Here is a 22,429-nt window from a genome sequence, read left to right as displayed (position 1 = left end):
GTGCTTACGTGGGCCTGGGGAACAGCTCGGATAAAGTCCCGGCATCGCATTCTCCGCTGTTGCGGTGACACAAGTCCAGCTCGAGGAAGTACCCAGGTACAAGTAACCTTTCCCTTCACCTGAAGTGCCATCCTCGCTTCTGATAGCTCATTGCACCTGGTTCCCTTGAGGTACTTTATGGCTTCTCTTCATTGACGGTCAGTTAAGGTACACCACGCCTGCTGTGCCCCGGAGAATGCGGAGCTGTTTTGGGAATAATTTTAGCGCGAAAGAGGAAGATCTTGCCAAGACAAAATCAAGACTTCCTCCACCACCAACCCTCTATCACCTCCACGATATTAGGTCACTTCCCTTAACTGCTCACCCTTCGACAGCCTTAATCCCCTCCTCGTCCTTCACCAACTTCGCCTCATCAAACTCTCTATCCCCCTTTGGCAGTTCCAGGCGGAAGTTCGACATGACCGCCACGCCAACCTCGATCTCCCCCTCGGTCTTAAACCCCAATATATGCCCTCCCCTCTCCCGATCCTCACTGATAAAATGCAAATGATCCCCCGCAACATTAATCCCCATGACATACCCTGGGCACCTAAACCCAATCACCGTCCCCCTCTCCCCCTCAAACATATGTGTCGTCTGCCTCGAGCAAACATCCACCATCCCCTCTCTCGGCCTGCACTGCCCGCCCGCAGTCCTGAACTCTATCCTCTCAAACGTCCCATCCAGCCTAATCGCGAGGAAATGGTTCGTTGCCTCTGGATGGAGCTCATCTAGTAACGCCTGAAGATCTTTCTTGCCATCTTTCAACATAGCCTTGACAGTGGTGGTGGGGTCGAATCTGGTGACCGTTGCAAAGGGTGTGATGGTTTCTTCCGGGTCGACATGTACCACCGAACCGTCGGCCTTCATCTGGTACACCTCCCCGTCGAGGACAATCATCTCGCCAACCATGTTCTTAAAGGTGCCGAGACCGTGGTCGCCATGGCGCAAAACGTCGGATATGGGGATGCCGTTGGAGGCTACGCCGTCCATGAGGGCGGATATCAGGGAGTATTGGTAGACTTCGTTGGCTGCCATGTTTTGGTGTGACGTCGTTCAGTGACGTAAATCCCTTTCAGTGTGGTGAAAGTTGAAGGAAATGAAGTTGGCGATGGTGGTCAGGGCCAAGACTCCTGATCAGATGCTGACGATGACGGGAAGGCATGAACGGGAGGGAACCCCACTATCGTCGGCCCCACAGATCGGATCGCCCGGAATCGGTGCTGACAGTGAGATTTCGCATGGCAGCCATGACAGGCGAATCAGTTCGAACTGTTTGGTGTTGATGCTCTGTGTCACAACATTTTCGTTAGCTATCAGCGAGATATTCCCGCCAACAGCTCTCGGCAGATGGCTGTTGTGGTCAGGGCGCAGCACAGTGCTCCACTCATCTTTGGAGTTGAATCAAAAATGTACCCCTCACCCAAGATCAAGGAAACCTGATATCTAAGCACCAAAAAGCATACTCAACACGCCCAGGCAAGGGATGCATCAGCCGTGAATCGAACACGGGGCCCATCGATGGCAACGATGGATTTTACCACTAAACCACTGATGCTAGTGTATCGGGATGTGGTCATTTCCGCAGCCGGAAAAGGTCTTATGTGCGTGATTTTGCCGGATGTTCGGTAGCGGGCGTAGTAGCGGGGAGCACATAACATCCGGAGCAGACGCGGCCCGAGATCTGGCAATGCACAAATTTGTCCACTCACCCAACCCAGGCCCACCCCTCTTTCCACCGCCGCCACACCCAAACCCTCGAACCGGCGAATGAGTCAAAAAGAAAGCCCTCAGCGAGACAGAAAATCCCATTCTCTCGTCACCAACCTCGCCAAAGAACATCAAGGGCCGCTGGTCTAGTGGTATGATTCTCGCTTAGGGTACACCCTACAGCATCTGCATTGCGAGAGGTCCCGGGTTCAATCCCCGGGTGGCCCCGTTCCCTCCTGTTCGCTGTCTTCTTCATCGGGCCGCTGGTCTAGTGGTATGATTCTCGCTTAGGGTTCACCCTACAGCATTGCTTGCGAGAGGTCCCGGGTTCAATCCCCGGGTGGCCCCGGAGTACGGAGAGAAGAGAGCGACTGGGGAGTTCTTTTTGTTGTGTTTTGGTGTGACTTTTTGTCTGGGTTGCCGCGAGGGAGCGTCAATATCGGTGGTTGGGTGGGTGGGATGGATGCAAGGGCTGATTGTCAAGCCATCAAGGCAGATCGGGCATAAGCAACTCCGGTCTTCTCAAAACATTGCGATCGCGATCGACTGCTATTTGTCAACCTGCAAAAGATATCAATATTCAGGCATTGCCAACAGTCATGATCCTGTCACTCTGAGCATTTGCTCCGTACCCTCTCGTTTTTGTCCCAATCAAGCCCATCTTTTCCCTATCACGCCGCCATGGCAGCCCAGGTTGCGTCGCAACCCCTACCCACAGCTGACTAACAGCGCGTCCTGCCCCGCCTGTTGGTGTCTCTGCCGATCGCAGACTTCGGCCTCCCATCGACAATCCAGTGTTTCCTCCAAGACACCATTCGCTGTCCTGCACCCAAATCGGACCCCTGGAAAATGCCGAACACCCGTTAAAGCCGATCTCCGTTCAACCACAAACCCTATTAGAAATCAACGATGCCCTCCCATCAAACCATCCGTCTCTTTCCTGCTTTTCAGCATCATAATCCAAGATTTTTTTGATGTTTACGGAAACCTCGGGCATCGCCAACCCCACCTCGTCCGCTAGGGCCCGCATCCCCAGTCCCTGACAGCCGTCGCTCCAAGAAGACGTAAAAGAAAGCCGAAGACCGAACCGTCTTTTATACATATCTGCAGCTTGGGCACGATACTTTTAGGTATCTCGAGTAAATAATCATTATCAATTCGCCATGATGTTTGTCCTGTACTGGAAGGTGGCCAAGCCCTTGATTGATCTCGTCAAGGGAGAGGATCCCAGCCCGGAGCCTCAGCCTTGTCAACAACCAGAGCGCTACCAACAGCCATCCCCGTATCCTTCAATGGAAAGACGGGAGAAAGTAGGCAAATGGTTGGATAAGCTGCCGCAATCGGATTTGGATTTGGAAAAGACGACATCGAATAACGGCGCTTATTTTGTCTGATTCTCCAACGACCAACAAGGCTGGCCGGGCACAAGAGGCCCACCAAACAAGGGAACCATACAATCGACGAAAACACTCCCTTCGCTGAGGCGTAAGTCGGCCAATCACTGAAGATGCTCGATTTGTTAAAAGGAAGGACATGAAGTCGTAGGTGCTACCCTATCAGTGCTCTGGTTGCTTCATGGCTAACCGTCATCTAGCTCCACCAAATGGAAATGGAAGCGTCGTCGTATGCATATTTGCTGGCGTTTAGGAACGCTATCGTCAAATCGATCGTCGTAAAGCGCGTCATTGTGCTATGGCGTTGTCGGGTCGTCGAGTCGTCGAGTCGAGAAAGGGCAGAGGATGACTGCCCACGAGAATCATGATAATGAGCAGGGTCACAGTGGGTGACATACATGGCGTGGGAAGAATGTCGAGGGAAACGCCGGCCCAAGGGATCTGATGAGGTGGACATGGGGCTTGGTTAATTGATAATGTCGTGATAATAATGACTGAATGAGAGGAATAAGAGCAGTTGTACTGTGAAATATTTCTTTATGCGATGGCGCTGGTGAGCGGGGCATGGCCCATAACTGTGTTGTGTTGTGAGGAAGGAGCAGGCATCAAACCAGCACAGCTGTCTGTCTGACTTGAGTAGAGTGGTCTGTGGTTCTTGCCTATAAAGACAACCCAGATATCCTAGCGCCTAAAGCCAACTTCAAATTTTCTTGTTTATTCTCTCTTTTCCCGTTTTTGCCCATTGTCGCGATGATTCTGTTCTATCTTCCCCACAACGTCATCGAAGTTGGAGACAGCAGAATGCGGGGCATCGTGTCTTGGCTTTCAACTGCCGACAGCAAACAAACCATCCCGGCGGGTCGGCTCGTTGCCGACGACCTTCGTTTACTTCCGTCCGGTCTTCTCTGCAGGCTGACGATTTCTTCCTAGCAACACTTGACATCACCAACACCGGTCACCAACATCACCAACATGTCGCCCCCACCGCCCCCCTCCCGCTGGCCAGCCCCCTACAAAGCAGCCATCTCCTTCACCATGGACAACCTAGGCGAAGCCCAAGACGTCCTCAATGGCAAGTGGCCTCACCCCATCGGCACCCACCCGGCAGTCACCAACCAACTCCCGCGCATGCTGTCACTTCTCGAAAAGCACAACATCAAAGCCACGTACTTTGCCGAGTCATGGAGCTTGTCTGCCTACCCTGACGCTATTAAATCACTGCAAGATGCTGGTCACGAAGTAGCTTGGCATGGGTACCAGCATGAAGTCTGGAAGCATCTTTCCCCCGAAGCAGAGCAGGAGAATTTCGATAAGAGCTGGGAGGAAGCAAGGAAAGCTGGTATTAAGTACGAGGGGTTTCGTCCACCTGGGGGGAGTATCAATGATGGGACTTGGGGGTTGCTGAAGGAGCATGGTGTGAGATATGTCTCACCTCTAGGGGAGCTAGGGATTGGGAAAGAGGGGGTGGTGGTGCTGCCGTTTGAGTGGAGGGGGGTGGATGCTTTCTGGTATATGGATAAGTTCAGAGGCATAAGGGAGGATCATGGCGAGAGAGAAGAGCTGGAGAACCCCGAGGAAGATTTGAAGGGGTGGTTGACGAGTAAGATGGAGGAGATCAGACAGACGGGTGGATATCTCTCTGTTTTGTTCCATCCGTTTCTACAGACAGACGAAAAGAAGTTTGCCATGTTGGAGGAGGTGCTTGGGAGGATTGCCGCTAAGAAAGATGTTTGGGTGGCTCCTTGCAGGGAGGTTGCTGAGTGGGTCAGAGGGCATTCTGGTTCGTTCGAGGGTGGGAGGTGAAGGCTTGGTTGGCTGGGACCCCTGAAGACTGCATGTGCCCAGGCTGACGTCAAGCAAGATCATAAAGAAACCACAAACTTTCTCTTTTCCAGTTCTACAGCCCTTGTCTGAGATAGGGTGAAGAGCGCCTATCTGGTTCTCGATCACGAGCATTTGCAATTGTTGAGCTTTCCCAGTGTTGGTTGTGGTGTGAGGCGGCCACTAGCAACCTCAAAAAAGCTCACTTCAGGCCGATCGCTCCTCAAACTTGCTATCTATTCTCCCTTCGCCTCTTTACCCCTCCGTTATCCCACACATCTGGACAATGGCTGAGAATACGCAGAAGTAAGATACCCTCTCCTGCTTGGCCTTACCTGTGCTCTGAAGTTGCTTGATTTAGTGATGTCAACGCGGAAGTGCCGCGGATTCTCGCAGTCAATATCAACTGCGCCGTCGGCCAGCTAGCTGACTATGGCAAAGACCCCTGGTACGCCATCGAGCTTGACTCGGACCATGATGTCTTTACGAAGGACGTCGCACCTTCGCCCAGCCTTCTCTAAATTCCTGTTGTGGTACACCGGGTTGGAACATTTCTCGTTTGAACAGTGGCATCTTGACAATCAGCCTGTCACATGGATGATATTGATCCGGAGTTCGGGTTTGCGCCATTGGGGTGGTAACTGAACGTTGGGACTGTGGTTGCTGCACGCAAGGACAAAAAGCCCTTCCTCGTTCAGCATTTTGAGGGCCTGCATCAGTACAACAGCGCAATCCTGGATCGCTTTGGCGACGGAGAGGGTCCCCCGAAAGACATGTACAGTCGGCAGGCATTTGAGAGATTCTGAAACGAGTACAAGGCCGAAAGAGCGGATGATTCGACTTGGAGGGATGCCAAGTCACCTTATGAGGTTTGAGGCTCATAGTTGAGCCCGTGGTTCTTGCTGGGAGAATCTCAAGGGAAGCAAGGCAACAATCGTAGGTATGTATCTATCAATAAATCTACAGAACAACACCCGTCACTTCAAAAGTCTGGACCATCTTCTTTTCAAATCTTGACCAGAACTTCTTCCCACTAAGCTGAGTATCACTGTACTCAACATAACGACTACCACTCCCAATCTGTGTCGCCCACCTCTTGACCACCGATCCATCCGACCCAACGGCTCCAAACCTCCCCAGATCAAAATTGATATACTGGGCCTCCCCCCAGTTAACAGCCACAATCACCAGCTTCCTCGCCTTCTCATCATAAGCCGCAACAGCGTAATCACTCCCCCCATCCAAAATCCTCATCCCCGGCCTGATATGCCTCGCGAACTGCGCGAGAACAAAATACTTCTGGTTCACCTGCCCGATCGTCTTCCTGTCATTATCCGCGTCAATCAAACCCCACCCACCCCCATCCAAAACCTGCCAGTACACCCACGCCATCGGCCTCAACCACCGCATATCCAGCAGCAAATTACTCACCAACCTCTCCCCGGTAGCATCCGCCTCCCCATATTCACTCTGCCAAAGCTTCTTCCCCGCCTTGTTCACCATATCAAACAGCACATCCCTCCTTCCCTTTTCATACTGATACCCATGCACATTCACCCTCTCCACTGCCCCCATCACAGTCCTGTTGCCCTCGAATTTCCTGAGCGTCTCAACCGCCTCGTCGTAATGGCTCTCGTCCGAGGCGGAAATAACCACCCCTTTCAACCCCCGATTGTCCAGTTCCTGCCTTAGATACCCTACCACGGCGATCTGGGTGGAGGCGTCGAAGTGGCAGCCTTCTTGCGTGCCGGTCTTGCCGTTCCACCAGTTTGCTGACGGCTCGTTGAATGGGTCTACTGATGTGAAGCTCACCCCCCAGTTTTCTGCTGCGTATTTCGCCACTGTGGCCAGGTAGACAGCATGGTTTTGGTAGTTCCATGATTGGAGGTTGTCGGATCTGCCGTCGTCGGAACCGGAGGGGTTGTGGTTTTTGCACATCCACCAGATTGGGGAGTTGGAGAAGAGCTCGAGGGTGGTGGCGCCGCGGGAGGAGGCTTTGAGGAGCATGGAGCGTTGATTTGGGTCGGCGGACCAGTTCCATGATGGGGAGGTTGGGAGGGAGGAGCTCCAGTCGAGCCAGAAGCCTTGAATGAGGCGGGAGGGGATTATGGAGGGGGAGGTTTTCATGGAGGTGGAAGGGGGGATGGTGGTTTTGGTGGTTGTGGCACCGAGGTTGTAGCGGGCGATTGTGAAGCCTAGGCCGGGGAGGGGGACGGATTGGTGGCGGGTTGTGCGGAGGGTGAAGAAGATGTCTGCTAGATCGTCGCGGTGGCCGAAGGTGGCTGCCCACCAGGCTAGGGAGGTGCCCCAGCCTTCCCAGGTGCCGCGGTTGGAGGTTGCATCGATGGTGGTGGTAAGGTCGGCGTGGGCGGTGGTTGTAAGGAGGGCTATGCCTGTGGCGAGGTGGAGGAAGAAGGGTGCCATGGTGCTGGAGGGGTGAGGGAGGCACTTGAGCCTCAAGTGTCGAACATCATGGTTAAGGCCTGGATGGTGAGGATGATTTGATTTTATAGTGATCTATATGAGTATGGATGGTATGTTTCACTAACGCTAAGATATCCATGAGGGTAGTATTGTTCTCCAACACCACAACCCAACCCGTCTTTCCCCTTTACCGGGTTTATTTGTTTCCAAACTTTTCCACCAACCAAGTAACACAACTCTGGATTGCCTAGCCATAATTACGGAACGTCCTCGACCGCATTGATGGAAGCTTCCATCGTGCAATTGAAGTTCTAACTGTATTCGGGGAACTCGGAGCCGCGCGAAAGAGGACGTCCACGTTGAAACATCAAGCGCATAAGACATACCTAGCTGGAGACTCTTTACCGTGACAGGGCTGAAGTAATAATTCAAGCTGCCACTTTGCTGACATACTTCCGCGCTACATATCTGATCAATTGAAGACTTATGACGTTATCCCATTCGTTACCAGGTCCTCGGGAATCCCTAAAGCCAGAGCCTCTTATTCCGGTCTAGTCGACTCAAGCCCCATTGTAAACGCAGGCTGCAGTTCATTTACAACATGAAAGAGTCCTTTTCCTTTGTTATGTTCCTCGAAAACTTTGCATGGGTTTGAAGCTTTTTGCGGATATTTAAGACAATGCGCCCTGAGACTCGAACAAAGACAAATCTCAAAGACAAATGTCAAGGAGAAACACAACCCTCTTCAGAATTTCTCTCCACCGGAGCATGCCGTTGATCTCCATGTTGATTTTCTTCAGGCGCCAATGTTGTAAACAGCCGGTCGGTATTGCAGTGGGGGAATACCGCTCGCCCCAAAAAGGGGTAATTTATCCTGCTGCATAAACCCCCCATGACCTGTCTCCTGTCAAAACACGCGCTTAAACCTCGGCCCTGCAGCAAGGCACCTTCGGGTCGGTTCGGTTGGGCACCTGTACTTCTTTGCCCAGCCCGAGGGGTTGGGATGTGGTGTGTTGTGAATCATGTCTCGGATCGGACTCCCTCACGAGGGCGGAGATTTCCACCTTTTGAGAAATTTCCCGCGCGCTTGGATGTTTGGTGATCAGATCATCTTCAACCTCTTCTTTTTCCAACCGTACCATGTGAACATTTTCCCATCCCATCCGAATAAATTCCATCTCCAACCCAACAATGGCCTCCTCCTATGCAGAAAACAACGACCTGGCCTCTCCACCAAGCCTGATGTCCCTCATGATGGGATATACCCCTCCCCCTCGGGCTGCTGTTTTATCACCCCCTCCACCAGTCACAGAAAACAGAACCGCCTCGTCGTCCATCACGCTCGAACCACCGCCACCACCGACTGTCACGTCTGAGTCAAGAAATAGTATTACCAGCACTAAAACTTCAACGGCAAGGCAGGAGGAGGCAACACAGGTCAGGATTCTAAAGAGGGAGAGCATACAGATTGAGATTCAGCAACCTCCTACGGCACATTTTGACAAGCATACTTCTGATGAGCCTGGCTTGAGAGGGAAGAAGGCTGTTACGATTTTCAGCCCTGCTCGTTCACATCAGGATGTGGGTGGTGAGAAGGAGAGTTTGGCGTTGGAGGAGAAAGTAGGGGCCGTCAAAAAGGGGAGAGGGAGGAAAAGGGGTTGTGGAGGGTGCTGGGGCTTTTGGTAGGGTTTGATTAGGAGAGGACAGAGGAGAAAGGTGTGAGTACTTGTACGAGGAGAGAAAAGATTGTACTACTTTTCCAAGACCTTCGAGTTAAGGATATCATGGGGTTACTAGCGCAGAGTGTTCCCAGATATAGATACGTACCTATGTACGTAGTCGATAAGTTAGGGGATGTTCAGGGGTGATCTCATGCTAACTCAGCAGTGGTGAAATGCCGAATACCAATTGCTTGACTCGACTGCGTGCTCAATGTACCTTACAACTACAGAGCAGAGTAGAAACAGAACTCTGCTAGACGTTGTTGAAGACTTCATGGTCCTATGAACCAGACCAAAAGTGGAAGCCTTTGTCTCTCGATGTATCTCGGTTCTCTTTATCCATGTGCATCCCGCGGGAACCCCTTTATGTTTTCCTGTAGAAATTAATGCATTGTGAACTCGATGCAGACCTCAAACAAAGAGACAGAGACAGCTACATAGCCCTTCCGTTTCCGTCGGTCATTCAAGATGAAGACTCCGTGTCCATGACCCAGCAGTTTCGCTTTCAATATCAGCATAGTCAAACCAGGTCCCATCTGGGAATCCCTGGAGAATTTTAGTCCTGTCCATCGAACCTTTCGAAATCGAACATATAGCAGCTTCAGACTTGTACAAGATCAGGTATCTGTACAATTATTAGTATCGACACACTATAGATCCCTAATCATTCACGATGCCTCGCAACAACAACAGCGACGACGATGAAGTGTATCAGCCGCCTACAAACACGTCAGGGCCGGCAGACACGTCTCCGCGGCAAACGCGCGCTATACGAGAGGCGGCTATGTTGCGTGCTGGTTTCATCAATAACAATATGTCAGAGGAGGATTATCAATTCATGCTCAGCCTTATGCCCCTTGGTTTCCACTCAGATCCCACCAAGTTTCCCAAGCTCTTCCAAATCACTAGTCAAGATTACCAATCCACAAGCCCCCTCGAAGATCGCGAGGTGTACGAGATCAGAGATTACCTCGTCAAGTACACCGACTTTGATTTGCGCGTGCCCACCCTCGCCACTCGGATTCGCAGAGCCAACGCCGACTATTTGTCCGATGGTATCAGTCGTTTGATGTCGCCCTTTGGGGAACATTATTATGCGTTTACGTGTTTGGTGTGCCACAGCTGGTACAGACCAGATAGCGAAGAGTGCAACCAATACACTTGTTACGTCCCCTTCCGAGACCAGTTGGCTGAGTGGGCTAAAGATCATATCGCCATCCGCATGACGCCGGACCGGGGCTATGGTGCCTTCATGAAGCCCGGTCGTGATGTGGAGCAAGATGATATCATTGGCATCTATTACGGTATGATATGTAAACACGACAGCGAACACGTGCCCAACAGCGCCTACGTTTACGAAATGGACGACCATATCGGCGAGTACCCATACAACATTGATGCGGGAATGTACGGCAACTGGACCCGGTTTATCAACCACCACTGCCGCCCCAACGTCGCGTGCAGCCCTGAGACCATCGGCGGCATCAGAGTCTTGGTTTTCAAAGCCCTCAGGCCAATCGAGGAGGGGCATGAGATATACGTCAACTACGGACGAAGCTATTTTGACAAATTCAAAATGCAGTGTCGTTGCAACCTCTACCCCATTGCGCACAAAGCCGAGGGCCATGCGGATACGGCGCCCAACAAGCCACGTACACGTGCTCGCCCCGCCCTTCCGCTGGACCAGAAACGCGAGCTTCCACTGGACAGTGACTCAGATTCGCCCCTCTCCTCTCCTCCTTCGACACTAGAGAGACCCGTAACACCAGATCCCGGGAGGCCAGATCCCGGGAGGCCAGATCCCGGGGGGCCAGATCCCGGGAGGCCAGATCCCTTCAGGCCGTCACCCTTGAGGCCAGGGGCCACCTCGAGGTCAGATCCAAGAAACAGACGGACTAGAGGCAAACTTGCCACATATTCACCGGCCAGCTTATCAAAGGTGTCCTCTGGTATCAGGAAACGCCAGCGGATCGACAGACAGGCTTCAAGGAGCTATGTTTCTGGTGTTCAAGAGGCGCTTGAACAGCAGGAGCTTATTGAAATAGTTGGCGATGCTGGCTACTCCTCTGACTCAACTCTTAGCTCGCCAACTGACACCGACGAGGAGATGGAGGATGTCCTCGGATACTCACTTGGCAATTTGGGGAACAGGCCGAAAGTGCACGCCGAGCCCTATCGCGCTGGCGGTCAGGCACTGCCTGATGTAGACCAGGTGCCGCGAGAAGCGGCGCCAGTCGAGGCAGAAGACTATCAAGTGGAAAAGGTGATGGACTCGACCTTGATGGGTGATGAAGTCAAGTATCTGGTCAAGTGGGAAGGATGGCCTCAGAGGAGACATTGGACCTGGGAACCCTTTGAGCACTTCTACAGCGACGGAGCCAAGGCAGCTATCCGCACCTTTCACGCACAGCAACCCGGCAAACCCAAGGACTCCCGAGTGGAGGCTTGAAGGCATTCAGAGCTCGTGGGCGAGCATGAGAAGGGGGGAGATAGTGTCACACGGCCAACAACCAACCGGCCACATCACGGCCCAATCGCCGGCAACCTGCACGTTGTGAGCCATTTGTTGAATGTGAAGCAGTCAATGAAAGGCATGGCGGGAATGCTACTAGCCCAGTGATATATTAAAGGACTTGGCAGCAGCCTGAGGCAAGGAGGCACGGGCCACTTGACGGGGAGATAAAATACGCGTTCAGGATCACTGTACTACTCCAAGTTTCTTCTTCTCTTCTTCATCATGGACTTCGAGGCCATTGAAGATTATTACTGCAATTGAACTACTGTTCCATGCCCTGTAATACAGCCCTTGTCACATCTCCCGACGTGGTAAGATTATAGGTTAGGTATAGGTAAAATGGCGGGAGAATGGCGTTTAGGCTTACTGCTGTAATATCATGATTTGGCCATTTTGTTTTTCACATATTTGATGGAGAAGTTGATGTTCTGTGATTGATGATTGATGGTTGATGATTGATGGAGGCCGCTGCCAAGAGCCAGGGCACCTAAGCTGCCCTGCTCTTCAGCCACAGACCCCACCAATCAAGCTAGACAGCCCCGCCTGACAGGGCCCCGAGACCATTGGCTCTGGCACCTCAGCTCAAGCGTCGTGACATGACATCAGCGTCTCTCCCCGCCCAACTTGCTTGGCTGAAGAGCCCTGGAAACTGGTCAAAAATCCCACCTGGAATTGCGTGGCATCTCTGTTAACCATTCGTGCCATTGAATCCATAAGAAGTACGCGTCAAGTGGCGTCTCAAGTGCGTAGCTTTCCTTGTAACCCCCGTGCCGCCGACGCTGTAATAAAAGAAACACAGCCGAGCCCCTCTCCTTGGGTTGGTTGCCAAGTTGGTCTCCGCCATCAGCTCCCTCTCGGCCCCGGCATTCCTATCCGCTCCGCAGCAGAGACAAGCAAACCTCCGACCCTCCAAAGCGGCTTACTGTTATATAACCTCCCCCATATGCCGTCTTCTGGAACACCTCAAACCTCCCGTTCCCGCCGGTCCCCCATCTTGATAGCCACCTCCTTAACTGTCCTCCTCCTGAGCGCCGCTGTTCTCCTCTCCAAGACCATCTTCACCAACCCAACAACGTCCCCCATCCAACAAGACTCTCCCAAGATGGGCGGCGGACCAGTCACCCCCGGCTACCGCAGCGTAGCCTACTTCGTCAACTGGGCCATCTACGGCCGCAAGCACCGCCCGCAAGACCTCCCCGTCCAGAACCTCACCCACATCCTCTACGCCTTCGCCAACGTCCGCCCCGAGTCGGGAGAGGTCTACCTCACCGACACGTGGGCCGACACCGACATCCACTGGGAAGGCGACTCCTGGAACGACTCGGGCACCAACCTCTACGGTTGCCTCAAGCAGCTCAACATCCTCAAGTCTCGGAACCGCAACCTCAAAGTCCTCTTGTCAATCGGAGGATGGACCTACTCCTCCAATTTTAAACAGCCCGCCTCCACCCCGGAGGGTCGTGAGAATTTCGCGCGCACCGCCGTTGACCTTGTAAACCCCCCTTAATCACTCCCCGCCCTTCACCCAAACCCCCTCTAACACCCTTCCCCAGCTCAAAAACATGGGCTTCGACGGCCTAGACATAGACTGGGAATACCCCTCCTCCCAAACCGAAGCCTCCCACCTCGTCTCCCTCCTCTCCACCCTCCGCTCCCACCTCGACGCCTACTCCTCCACCCTCCCCTCCCGACCCCACTTCGAACTCACCGTCGCTTCTCCCGCCGGCTTCCAAAACCTCCAGAATATGGACCTCCCCGGAATGGACAGGTACCTCGACTTTTGGAACCTGATGGCCTACGACTACGCCGGATCGTGGGACTCCACCGCCGGCCACCAGGCCAACCTCTTCCCCTCCCCTCATAACCCGCAGTCTACCCCTTTTAGCACCGACGCCGCAGTGAGCCATTATGTCAGTCAGGGTGTCCATCCGGGCAAGATCGTGCTGGGAATGCCACTGTACGGGAGGGCCTTTCAGCAGACTGACGGCCCCGGCGGTCCCTACAGTGGTGTGGGCGAGGGGACGTGGGAGAATGGTGTGCATGATTACAAGAAGTTGCCATTGGAGGGGTCGGAGGAGAGGTATGATCATGAGGCGGGCGCGAGCTACTGCTACCACCCCGGGACGAGGACCATGGTGAGCTATGATACTGTTCCCTTGGCTAGAAGAAAGGCGCAGTATGTCGTAGACAGGGGCTTGGGTGGTGGCATGTGGTGGGAGAGTTCAGCTGATAAGGAAGGGCCCGAAAGTCTGATCGCCAACGTGGTTGACACCTTTGGTGGGCCAGGAGCGTTGCAGTACAAGGAGAACTGCGTCACCTATCCGGATACCAAGTACGATAACTTGAGGAATGGGCTGTAAGGTAACAAAGGACAAGACAAATAAAACAGACAAGCACAGAGACACCCAAATGTAATGAACGAAAAGAATCGTGGGGATGGGCTTAGGATTTGCTACCTTGCGACCCTTTCCAGAACCACAACGCAGACGATGACGGGGAACTCTCTATCAAAGAGCCGAGATATCGTGATCATGTCGCATCCCAAATCGCATTTCCTCGCCATGTCAGAGCCAGAATATGCCCCCCTATCTAAAGGTACATAAACGCCGATGAAGAAAATCAGTCACAGCCCCGTTCCTAGCTCAATGCTTTTCCGTCCCAGTCCCATGTTTCGCCTTCTTTTTGTTGATGTTGGGCAATTAAGCCTTCTCGAAGACGTAGGTGAGGTGGCAGCGACCGCAGTACTGGCGATCCTGCATGGCGGCCATGAAGACACCGGCACCGCACTGGAGAGAGAAAGTTTAGCCTGTGTTGAGGGACAGAAACAAAAAGGAGGGGAAGGCATACGCTCTCGTTGGGGCACTCGCGGCGGAGGCGCTCAATCTTGCCGTCAGAGTCGACCTTGTAGTACTTGAGGACGGCGAGTTTGGTCTTTTTCCGCTTGTGCTTGATTTTCTTGGGGGTGGTGTAGACCTTCTTTTTTCTCTTCTTGCCACCACCGCGGAGGCGGAGGACCAAGTGGAGGGTGCTCTCCTTCTGGATGTTGTAGTCGGAGAGGGTGCGGCCATCCTCGAGCTGCTTGCCGGCGAAGATCAGGCGCTGCTGGTCAGGGGGAATGCCCTCCTTGTCCTGGATCTTGGCCTTGACATTGTCGATGGTGTCGCTCGACTCCACCTCAAGGGTGATAGTCTTGCCCGTGAGGGTCTTCACGAAGATCTGCATGATTGCCTACTGAGAAGTGGTAAGGATATGTTAGACGCAGACGAGAGAATGAGAGACTTCTGCGCCCCGGCGGGTATCGAGAGAAACGAAGTGAAGAGGGGGGAAAAAGAGGCTATCTTGAGGATGCGCGCGACCAGCATGCAGACAACCGCTCAAGGGTCGCCTCCCACAGCGACTGCCGCGATGACAAGATTGGGTATCATGGTGAAGATGATGAAAAAAAGGGTGCCGGGGCGCGAGAAGCTCAGCAACATCAACCAGACGTACCTAGACACAGTGTCTTCCTCAGCAATCTGGAGATGTTGTGAAGTGCGCGCTGATGGAGGAGTTGAGAATTTGAGGTGCCGCTGCTCTCAGACTTGAACTTTTGGACAGGTGGGCCCCACACTTTCCGCGGTGCGGGTCAGCTGACACTGGCCGGCGAATTTAGGGCTTTGCAACCCACTTGCCCTGTGCAAAAAACCCGTTGGGGAGCTCGGTCCGCCACAAGCGGAAAGTGGGGCACCACCTGCGCAGCATTTGGAGGGCAAGTTGAAATTCCCAATTCCTGCCCTCTTCCTCCACACAACCAGTCTTCTTGAGAACCAGTGCATCAAGAACACCGTCAAGATGGTCAAGAAGAGAAAGAACAACGGCCGCAACAAGAAGGGTATGTGGCTTTTCATTCATCGCCTTCGTCGATATCGACCTCGACCTCGACCTCGACCTGGACGTCATCGCTAACTCTATTCCTCACAGGCCGCGGCCACGTCAAGCCCATCCGGTGCTCCAACTGCTCGAGATGCACTCCCAAGGACAAGGCCATCAAGCGGTTCACCATCCGCAACATGGTTGAGTCTGCGGCTATCCGTACGTATACACGCGCTGGCGACCCCACACCACGACGACAACAACCCGATCGAGAACAAACCCAGACTGACTTTGCGACTTCACAGGTGATATCTCCGACGCCTCGGTGTTCGCCGAGTACACGGTTCCCAAGATGTACCTCAAGCTGCAGTACTGCGTCTCTTGCGCCATTCACGGCAAGATTGTCCGGTACGTTTGTCCAACTGGCGGGGACAACCACGTCTGTCTTCACGACGACGAGGGCGGCTGAGAAGATTCCTTGGTCGAACGCGTTTCCCGCGCAGAAGAGTATACTCCCCGACTACAGAACAGTATCCCGCTGACACTTGTGCTTCTAGTGTCCGCTCCCGCGAGGGCCGCCGCAACCGTGCTCCTCCCCCGCGTGTCCGCTACAACAAGGACGGCAAGAAGGTCACCCCTACCCAGGGTGCTAAGACTGCCTAAATGGCCAGTGTCTTCTAGGTCGGCGTTTTGGGCTGGTGGCATACGGTCTCTGGGTTTTGATGTTCCGGGAGCAATGATATCATGATTTCACTTTTGCACAGCAAACTGGCGATCACGGAAAAGGAATGAGGGCTTTCAGGGTTTTCCTTTCAGCTCATCAATGGGAACACATTTAGAGCCATAGTCACCAATTCAGAGCACCTGTTGAGTGTGAACCAACCATTTGTCGCCTTGCCGCCCCTGGAAGAGACTTGGTCGCCACTTGATCATTTGGATACGGTCTGTCTGCTGCGATGCGGCTTCTTCCGGATATTATTGGACATCCACCTTGTTGGATTTCGCCTAGGGTTTATGGCCTCGGGGTCCAGCTTAGCCATTTTCAGAGGTCGCTCGCTGGCGAGCACCGCTACTGCACGACGCTTCAAATTGAGTTGGTCGGAGTGGTCGGGCAGGTTGTCTCAACTCAGCATTGGTCCATTGCCTGTCACATCCTCAGCTCTTTCTGGCCAAATGATTTTGAACATCTGCAGCCTCAAGATCTCTTTGCCATGGGCCAAAGAATACATCAAGCATGCATCTTCTAGTTGTCGTCGCCAGTGGCAATCTCCATCCAGACTCATCCATTAATTAAATCTTCGAGAGGAACGTCTGTGTTGATACTCAACTCGCGTCATTCGTTTCCCATCGTAATAATCAGCCCACCATGAGCCAAGCATCGTGTCCGCGAAATCCTCATAACCCAAGGCTGAGGAGGTGGCTTGCTCTTTGGTTCTTCCCCGACTCACAGACCCTCCTCTCTCTCTCTTAAAATTCCCAGAAAATCCCTTAGCGAACCAACAAGCCCGTTTGGCTTGCTCGCTTGGTGGATCCAATCCGGGGGTAGATGATCCTACCGGGTCCGGACCGGGGGTGCCGGGATGCCGGAGAAGGAAGCTATCCCCTGCCGGGGATTAGTGCCGATGGTGCTGCGCATTAATTGCAAATTGTTTGGTTGTGAAGGAATTGGGGTTGTTTTCTGCGGCAGGCAAAGAAGGGGATGAATGGAATGAGATGGCGTTATGTTACGTCAAGAGATCGAGAGGGAGGGACCGGTCTGGAGATCTTGGGGATGATGGGCATGGGTAGGGGGGTGCGGCTGGGGGATTTGAACGGATAGGCTCGTTTAGTGTAGTACTTAGGGTGGGTGGTTCCCGCTGAGATGGGACATGAGGAGAGTTCAGGTTCTCCTCACTTTGTAACTTCTTGTCAATCTTTTGGGGATTTTATTGAGAATATATTGTGCTTGGATTTGAGTGACGACTTGCAGGTTTGCTTGAGGTGGGAGAGGAGATCTGACACTCGTTCATTATCGACTATACGAACACGGACAACCCAGACTGTTGCTGAAGACTTGGGTGCCGACATTACCAACGAGAAGACGCGTACGGTGAAGCTAGGTCAAGATAGTAAGGATGGATACCACAGCTCCAATACCGAACTACGACAACCCCGAGTCGATCGGCTACAGACTCGTTATTGTTGCTGTGGTGTTTCCAGTTCTTGCGCTGTGCTTTTTGGTCCCGAGGTTGTACACAGCCAGCCATATCATTCGAAAATGGCATCCAGATGATTGTGAGATCTCCCTTCACACAAACCACACACCTACTTAGTTTGCTGACCTTGGTGATGGATAGACTTGGTAATCATCGCCTTCGTACGGACACCCCTTGTTTTTGATCATGACAGACATGGCAACTGACCACTACTGATAGCTCTTCACCATTGCCAACTCGACCGTCTGCATCATCCGTACGTCTTTTGTCTCTAAAGACAACCACCATCATCCTGATCAAACAAAGCTGACCCCCCAAAAACAGAAACCACGATCGGCATGGGAAACCACATCTGGGACCTCCCCTTCCCCAAGTTTCAATCCATGATGAAGCTCGGCATGATCGGCGGCGCCATGACCTACAACCTCACCACCCTCTTTGTCAAGATGTCCATCCTGTCCTTCTACCTCCGCTTCGCCACCGCCAACCACAAGTTCCGGATAGCGGTTTACGTGGTCATGTTTTTTGTGGTTGGGTACACCATCCCCAACGCGTTTCTGTTTCTGTACATCTGCAAACCGATGCAGTATTACTGGGACTGGACGATTGAGGGGGGCACGTGCATCAATCAGCAGGCGGTGTTTGATTCGGCTAATATACTGAACATGGCGACGGATTTCATAATTTTGGTGATGCCGATTTGGATGCTGTGGGATTTGAGGGTGGGGATTAGGAGGAAGGTGGGTGTGGTGGGCATTTTGATGGCAGGTGGTTTGTAAGTTCTCTTTCCAGTCATGGCTTGTTGTTTGTGGGGAGGGTTGTGTTGGGAAAACTCAGGGGTCTAACAGTTTACAGTGTCTGCGGTGTGAGCACCATGCGCATGGTGACTGCGATGACGGGAGCCTACGAAACGGATATTTCATGGCATTATGTCAAAAACTTGATTTGGTGGTGAGTACTGACAAGAAGTCGAATCTGTGGATGGGTTGGGCTGACAATATCTAGCATCGTCGAAATGGACATTGGAATCGTCTGCGCCTGTCTCCCATCACTCCGAGCCTTCTTCCGGCGCTTCTTTCCGAACATGTTCGTCTTCAGCTCAGCTTTCGAGGAAAGACTGACTGCTACGTTGACATTCCGAAGAGGCAGGGAGCTAAGCTCGCAGCCGAACGCTCTCCAGTTCCGCTCTACCGATCCGGACAATCAGAGCAATTCCAGCCAAGACATCACTGACCAGAGGGCTTGGTGGAGGAGGAAGGCCACAGGCCCAGATGTTGAGAAGGCGGATCAAAAGCAAGTGACGGATGAGTCGTCGGTTCAGGTTGTTGAGAAGAGTGCCCTGGGCTCCGATTCAGGGAAGACATAATGATGGGATTGGGAAAATTGGATTGGGTATCTTGGGTAATGGGTTTCCGTTGGATAATGATGGGAAATGTTGGTTACTCTTACAATGACATGGCTTGTCTCTTTTGTGTTGATTGCGTGATCCTGCTTGCGTAGAGAGTCACCCTGCCCACAGAATAACTGAGACTCTAAAGTAAGTTAACCCATATTATACTATAAACGATATATCAAAAGTAGGTTGATAGGCCTATAGACTATCCTTCAACGTATATTAACCTACTTTAGTATCTCAATTATTTTGTGGTGAGGGAGAGAGTGTACAGTGACTGGTACGTAACGTCAGTAGTCAAAGTCAGGTTGGCCCTGCAAGTGTCTCATCCTAAACTCCGGGGGAAGTGGAGCAGAGAAATCAGCTTCTGGGGAGTGGGGTTCTCTTGGGGGAGCTCACATGACAAAACATGTGACCTTCAAGAGGTCAAACAACTCAGGAGGTGGGCCGTGCACAGGCTACAGCGTCCAAGCGTCTCTGGCAGTCGCTGGCAGGCGGAGTGCAGCAAGGCTTCGATATTTTTTTGGGAGCTCTGGGACCCAAAGGCCGGGAAGCTCCACGAAATAATCAAATTACCCCCCCAACGGCGCGCGTTCCACCCACCACCACACCCCCTTTGCAACGACTCTTGTAGTTCCGTCACGACCAGACCAAAGAGACCCAACCTTCACACACCGGCTACAAGATGTCTTTCGGAGGCCAAACACCCACCATCATTGTCCTGAAAGAGGGTTAGAAAACAACCCCTCCTTCCCGATCCGCTCACCGTTGTCCCCTCCCCCACTGACTCGATGCTTGTGTTGTTGCGCAGGGACCGACACCTCTCAGGGCAAGGGCCAGATCATCTCCAATATCAACGCCTGTCTCGCCGTTCAGGCCACGATAAAGTCTACTCTCGGCCCCTATGGCGGTGATCTCCTTATGGTCGATGCCAACGGCAAGCAGACCATTACCAATGATGGTGCCACCGTCATGAAGCTCCTGGACATTGTCCACCCCGCCGCCCGCATCCTTGTCGATATTGCCCGGTCACAAGACGCCGAAGTCGGTGACGGTACTACCTCCGTCGTTGTTCTCGCCGGCGAGATCCTCAAGGAGGTCAAGGAGCATGTTGAAAATGGGGTCAGCTCACAGATTATCATCAAGGGTCTCAGGAGAGCGTCGACCATGGCGGTGAACAAGATCAAGGAGATTGCTGTCAACACAACCGAGGGCAACAGGAGAGACACACTCGAGAAGCTCGCTGCCACCGCCATGACCAGCAAGCTTATCAAGCGTAACACCGAGTTCTTCACAAAGAGTGAGACCCCCTTTTCTGGGTACACAACAGGCAGCAGCAGGGCAGGGGTACTAATATCTTGTTTCTCTCATCAGTGGTCGTCGACGCCGTCCTTTCCCTCGATCAAGAAGACCTCAACGAAAAGTTAATAGGCATCAAGAAGATCCCCGGCGGTTCCCTTACCGACTCCCTCTTCGTAAACGGTGTCGCCTTCAAGAAGACCTTCTCCTACGCCGGTTTCGAGCAGCAGCCCAAGTCCTTCAAGAAGCCCAAGATTGTCTGCCTGAACGTCGAGCTCGAGCTCAAGGCCGAGAAGGACAACGCCGAGGTCCGCGTCGAGCACGTATCCGAGTACCAAGCCATCGTCGACGCCGAATGGCAAATCATCTTCAAGAAGCTCGAAGCCCTCCATGAGACCGGTGCCAAGGTTGTCCTCTCCAAGCTCCCCATTGGTGACTTGGCTACCCAATACTTCGCTGATCGCGACATCTTCTGTGCTGGTCGTGTGTCCGCCGATGATATGGAGCGTGTTGTTCAAGCCACCGGCGCCACTATCCAGAGCACCTGCTCCGACATCCACGCCGAGCATCTCGGCACATGCGAGTCCTTCGACGAGAGACAAATCGGTGGCGAGCGCTTCAACTTCTTTGAGGGCTGCCCCTCTGCCAAGACCTGCACTCTTGTCCTCCGAGGTGGTGCTGAGCAGTTCATCGCCGAGGTTGAGCGCTCTCTCCACGACGCCCTCATGATTGTCAAGCGCGCCATCCGCAACAAGACTATTGTTGGCGGTGGTGGTGCCACAGAAATGGAGATTTCCGCCTACCTCCACCGGTTCGCCGATCGCGACGTAGCCCACAAGCAGCAAGCCATCATCAAGAGCTTCGCCAAGGCCATGGAGGTCATCCCCCGCCAGCTCTGTGACAATGCCGGGTTCGACGCGACCGATATCCTCAACAGACTCAGAGTCGAGCACAGAAGGGGCAACACCTGGGCGGGTGTTGACTTTGTCAACGAGGGCACAACAGACATGATGGAGAGATTTGTTTGGGAGCCTGCGCTGGTCAAGATCAATGCTATTCAGGCTGCCACGGAGGCTGCGTGCTTGATTTTGGGCGTGGATGAGACGATTAGAAACGAGGAGAGCGCGGCTCCTCAGGCCCCAGGTGCTGCTCTGCGTCCTGGTGATGCGCAGAGGGCACTTGGTGGGAGGGGGCGTGGAAGGGGTATGCCCAGGCGGTAAAGGGGGCTGGAAAAGGGGGTTGTAGATAAAAGTGATGGAACACAGGGGGTTGTTGCATGAGCATGGGGTGTTGATACCTAGATTCTTTGCGTGTCATATACATGGCAAATGTGGTAATAAAAGATGTTAAAGTAATGGCAGTCTCTCCTGTGGTATTATGCAGCGGTCAATGTGTGATGTGCATGATGTCTACTCAGGAGTGAAATACGATAGAGATGTATAATGCTGGGTTGCATGACAAGATAGGTATTCGTTTCAAGCAGCATCAATACCACGTGCAATATCAAAGCTAAGTTCAACCAGTCCACAGTACATGGGCCAACCAACCGATTCAACGGTTCTAATTTACATCATATATTACTAGTTAGTGAAGGTGCTTTCATACGGGTATGCAGATTTCTAGAGCAAATAATATTGATAAGGTCTTGTGCCTGGAGTGTTACTATGTCCATCTTGCATAATGTTGCCTACAAGCGAGAGGTATTTATGAGAGAAGATCGCTTGCGATGGGCAAGATAGTGTTTATATCACCTTTGTCGACATCGTTGATTGATATCATCATTGAAAAACAGACGCCCAACCTTCCTGGCATCCAGAACTCTGAGGCGTGTGTAACATCTCAAATGCATGTAACCACGGTTTGATATTACCGAGGATGATGCTCTTATTTCAATTATCTGTACTCGATGCTCTCGATCTGGAAGAATTTTAGCGTGGAAGAGGGAGTTGGGATGGTGGGTGGTACAAGACATTTGCGCTTCTCCCACGAAGTGTCGGTAACATGTGTACAGACAATATTGAGAAACATTTGAGCGTGAAAGAGGTAGTTAGGATGGTGGGTTGGTG

General features: G+C 52.7%; 11 protein-coding genes and 3 non-coding genes across 14 annotated transcripts; 8 read left to right on the top strand and 6 right to left on the bottom strand.

The window, feature by feature from the left end:
• Positions 1–360: 360 nt before the first annotated feature.
• Positions 361–1,077, bottom strand: QC764_503330 (uncharacterized protein; the record flags this gene model as incomplete). Its single annotated transcript, XM_062947589.1, has 1 exon — positions 361–1,077. The coding sequence occupies one exon, from the start codon at positions 1,075–1,077 to the stop codon at positions 361–363; it is 717 nt and encodes a 238-aa protein (XP_062798794.1).
• Positions 1,078–1,526: 449 nt separating this feature from the next.
• Positions 1,527–1,597, bottom strand: QC764_0076830. Its single transcript has one exon. It is a non-coding gene; the product is annotated as a tRNA-Gly (tRNA).
• A 287-nt stretch (positions 1,598–1,884) lies between these two features.
• On the bottom strand, positions 1,885–1,977 carry QC764_0076820. Its single transcript has one exon. It is a non-coding gene; the product is annotated as a tRNA-Pro (tRNA).
• Positions 1,978–2,006: 29 nt separating this feature from the next.
• On the bottom strand, positions 2,007–2,097 carry QC764_0076810. The gene has a single exon. It is a non-coding gene; the product is annotated as a tRNA-Pro (tRNA).
• Positions 2,098–4,115: 2,018 nt separating this feature from the next.
• Positions 4,116–4,946, top strand: QC764_503320 (uncharacterized protein; the record flags this gene model as incomplete). The annotated part of the gene is made up of 1 exon (XM_062947588.1): positions 4,116–4,946. The coding sequence occupies one exon, from the start codon at positions 4,116–4,118 to the stop codon at positions 4,944–4,946; it is 831 nt and encodes a 276-aa protein (XP_062798793.1).
• A 304-nt stretch (positions 4,947–5,250) lies between these two features.
• On the top strand, positions 5,251–6,994 carry QC764_0076790 (uncharacterized protein; the record flags this gene model as incomplete). The annotated part of the gene is made up of 2 exons (XM_062940729.1): positions 5,251–5,270; positions 5,326–6,994. 2 exons carry the CDS (start codon positions 5,251–5,253, stop codon positions 5,483–5,485), a joined length of 180 nt encoding a protein of 59 aa, XP_062798792.1. The 3' UTR covers positions 5,486–6,994.
• On the bottom strand, positions 5,860–7,388 carry QC764_503310 (uncharacterized protein; the record flags this gene model as incomplete). Its single annotated transcript, XM_062947587.1, has 1 exon — positions 5,860–7,388. One exon carries the CDS (start codon positions 7,386–7,388, stop codon positions 5,925–5,927), a length of 1,464 nt encoding a protein of 487 aa, XP_062798791.1. The 3' UTR covers positions 5,860–5,924.
• Positions 7,389–8,579: 1,191 nt separating this feature from the next.
• Positions 8,580–9,074, top strand: QC764_0076770 (uncharacterized protein; the record flags this gene model as incomplete). The annotated part of the gene is made up of 1 exon (XM_062940728.1): positions 8,580–9,074. One exon carries the CDS (start codon positions 8,580–8,582, stop codon positions 9,072–9,074), a length of 495 nt encoding a protein of 164 aa, XP_062798790.1.
• A 708-nt stretch (positions 9,075–9,782) lies between these two features.
• QC764_503300 (uncharacterized protein) lies at positions 9,783–11,008 on the top strand (the record flags this gene model as incomplete). Its single annotated transcript, XM_062947586.1, is given in 2 exon segments — positions 9,783–10,981; positions 10,987–11,008. Coding segments are annotated over 2 exon segments (1,221 nt in total).
• A 1,230-nt stretch (positions 11,009–12,238) lies between these two features.
• On the top strand, positions 12,239–14,797 carry CHT4_3 (Chitinase 4). The gene is made up of 2 exons (XM_062947585.1): positions 12,239–13,116; positions 13,178–14,797. Exons 1-2 carry the CDS (start codon positions 12,568–12,570, stop codon positions 13,982–13,984), a joined length of 1,356 nt encoding a protein of 451 aa, XP_062798788.1. The 5' UTR covers positions 12,239–12,567; the 3' UTR covers positions 13,985–14,797.
• Positions 14,324–15,881, bottom strand: ubi3 (ubiquitin-40S ribosomal protein S27a; the record flags this gene model as incomplete). Its single annotated transcript, XM_062940727.1, has 3 exons — positions 15,114–15,881; positions 14,472–14,855; positions 14,324–14,410 (listed from the first exon to the last, which is right to left on the bottom strand). Exons 2-3 carry the CDS (start codon positions 14,844–14,846, stop codon positions 14,324–14,326), a joined length of 462 nt encoding a protein of 153 aa, XP_062798787.1. The 5' UTR covers positions 14,847–14,855; positions 15,114–15,881.
• Positions 15,123–16,139, top strand: RPS26A (40S ribosomal protein S26; the record flags this gene model as incomplete). The annotated part of the gene is made up of 4 exons (XM_062947584.1): positions 15,123–15,495; positions 15,585–15,695; positions 15,782–15,884; positions 16,034–16,139. Exons 1-4 carry the CDS (start codon positions 15,456–15,458, stop codon positions 16,137–16,139), a joined length of 360 nt encoding a protein of 119 aa, XP_062798786.1. The 5' UTR covers positions 15,123–15,455.
• Positions 16,140–17,590: 1,451 nt separating this feature from the next.
• Positions 17,591–19,185, top strand: QC764_503260 (uncharacterized protein; the record flags this gene model as incomplete). Its single annotated transcript, XM_062947583.1, has 5 exons — positions 17,591–17,750; positions 17,891–17,914; positions 17,996–18,442; positions 18,520–18,622; positions 18,677–19,185. 5 exons carry the CDS (start codon positions 17,591–17,593, stop codon positions 19,035–19,037), a joined length of 1,095 nt encoding a protein of 364 aa, XP_062798785.1. The 3' UTR covers positions 19,038–19,185.
• A 384-nt stretch (positions 19,186–19,569) lies between these two features.
• On the top strand, positions 19,570–21,673 carry CCT7 (T-complex protein 1 subunit eta). Its single transcript, XM_062947582.1, has 3 exons — positions 19,570–19,795; positions 19,876–20,364; positions 20,439–21,673. The coding sequence occupies exons 1-3, from the start codon at positions 19,750–19,752 to the stop codon at positions 21,581–21,583; spliced, it is 1,680 nt and encodes a 559-aa protein (XP_062798784.1). The 5' UTR covers positions 19,570–19,749; the 3' UTR covers positions 21,584–21,673.
• Positions 21,674–22,429: the final 756 nt, after the last annotated feature.

The sequence above is a fragment of the Podospora pseudoanserina genome, chromosome 5 (assembly GCF_035222485.1).
Source record: "Podospora pseudoanserina strain CBS 124.78 chromosome 5, whole genome shotgun sequence".
NCBI lineage: Eukaryota > Fungi > Ascomycota > Sordariomycetes > Sordariales > Podosporaceae > Podospora > Podospora pseudoanserina.
Note: the sequence above shows the minus strand (reverse complement) of the source record. Positions and strands in the feature narration are given on the sequence as shown.

Excerpts from the sequence above, each read along its gene's own strand:
- CCT7 (XM_062947582.1), top strand. The coding sequence starts at position 19,750 with ATGTCTTTCGGAGGCCAAACACCCACCATCATTGTCCTGAAAGAGG. Across the intron at positions 19,796-19,875 it reads CATCATTGTCCTGAAAGAGG|GGACCGACACCTCTCAGGGC; the intron begins GTTAGAAAACAA and ends GTTGTTGCGCAG. Across the intron at positions 20,365-20,438 it reads CACCGAGTTCTTCACAAAGA|TGGTCGTCGACGCCGTCCTT; the intron begins GTGAGACCCCCT and ends TTCTCTCATCAG.
- CHT4_3 (XM_062947585.1), top strand. The coding sequence starts at position 12,568 with ATGCCGTCTTCTGGAACACCTCAAACCTCCCGTTCCCGCCGGTCCCCC. Across the intron at positions 13,117-13,177 it reads CGCGCACCGCCGTTGACCTT|CTCAAAAACATGGGCTTCGA; the intron begins GTAAACCCCCCT and ends ACCCTTCCCCAG.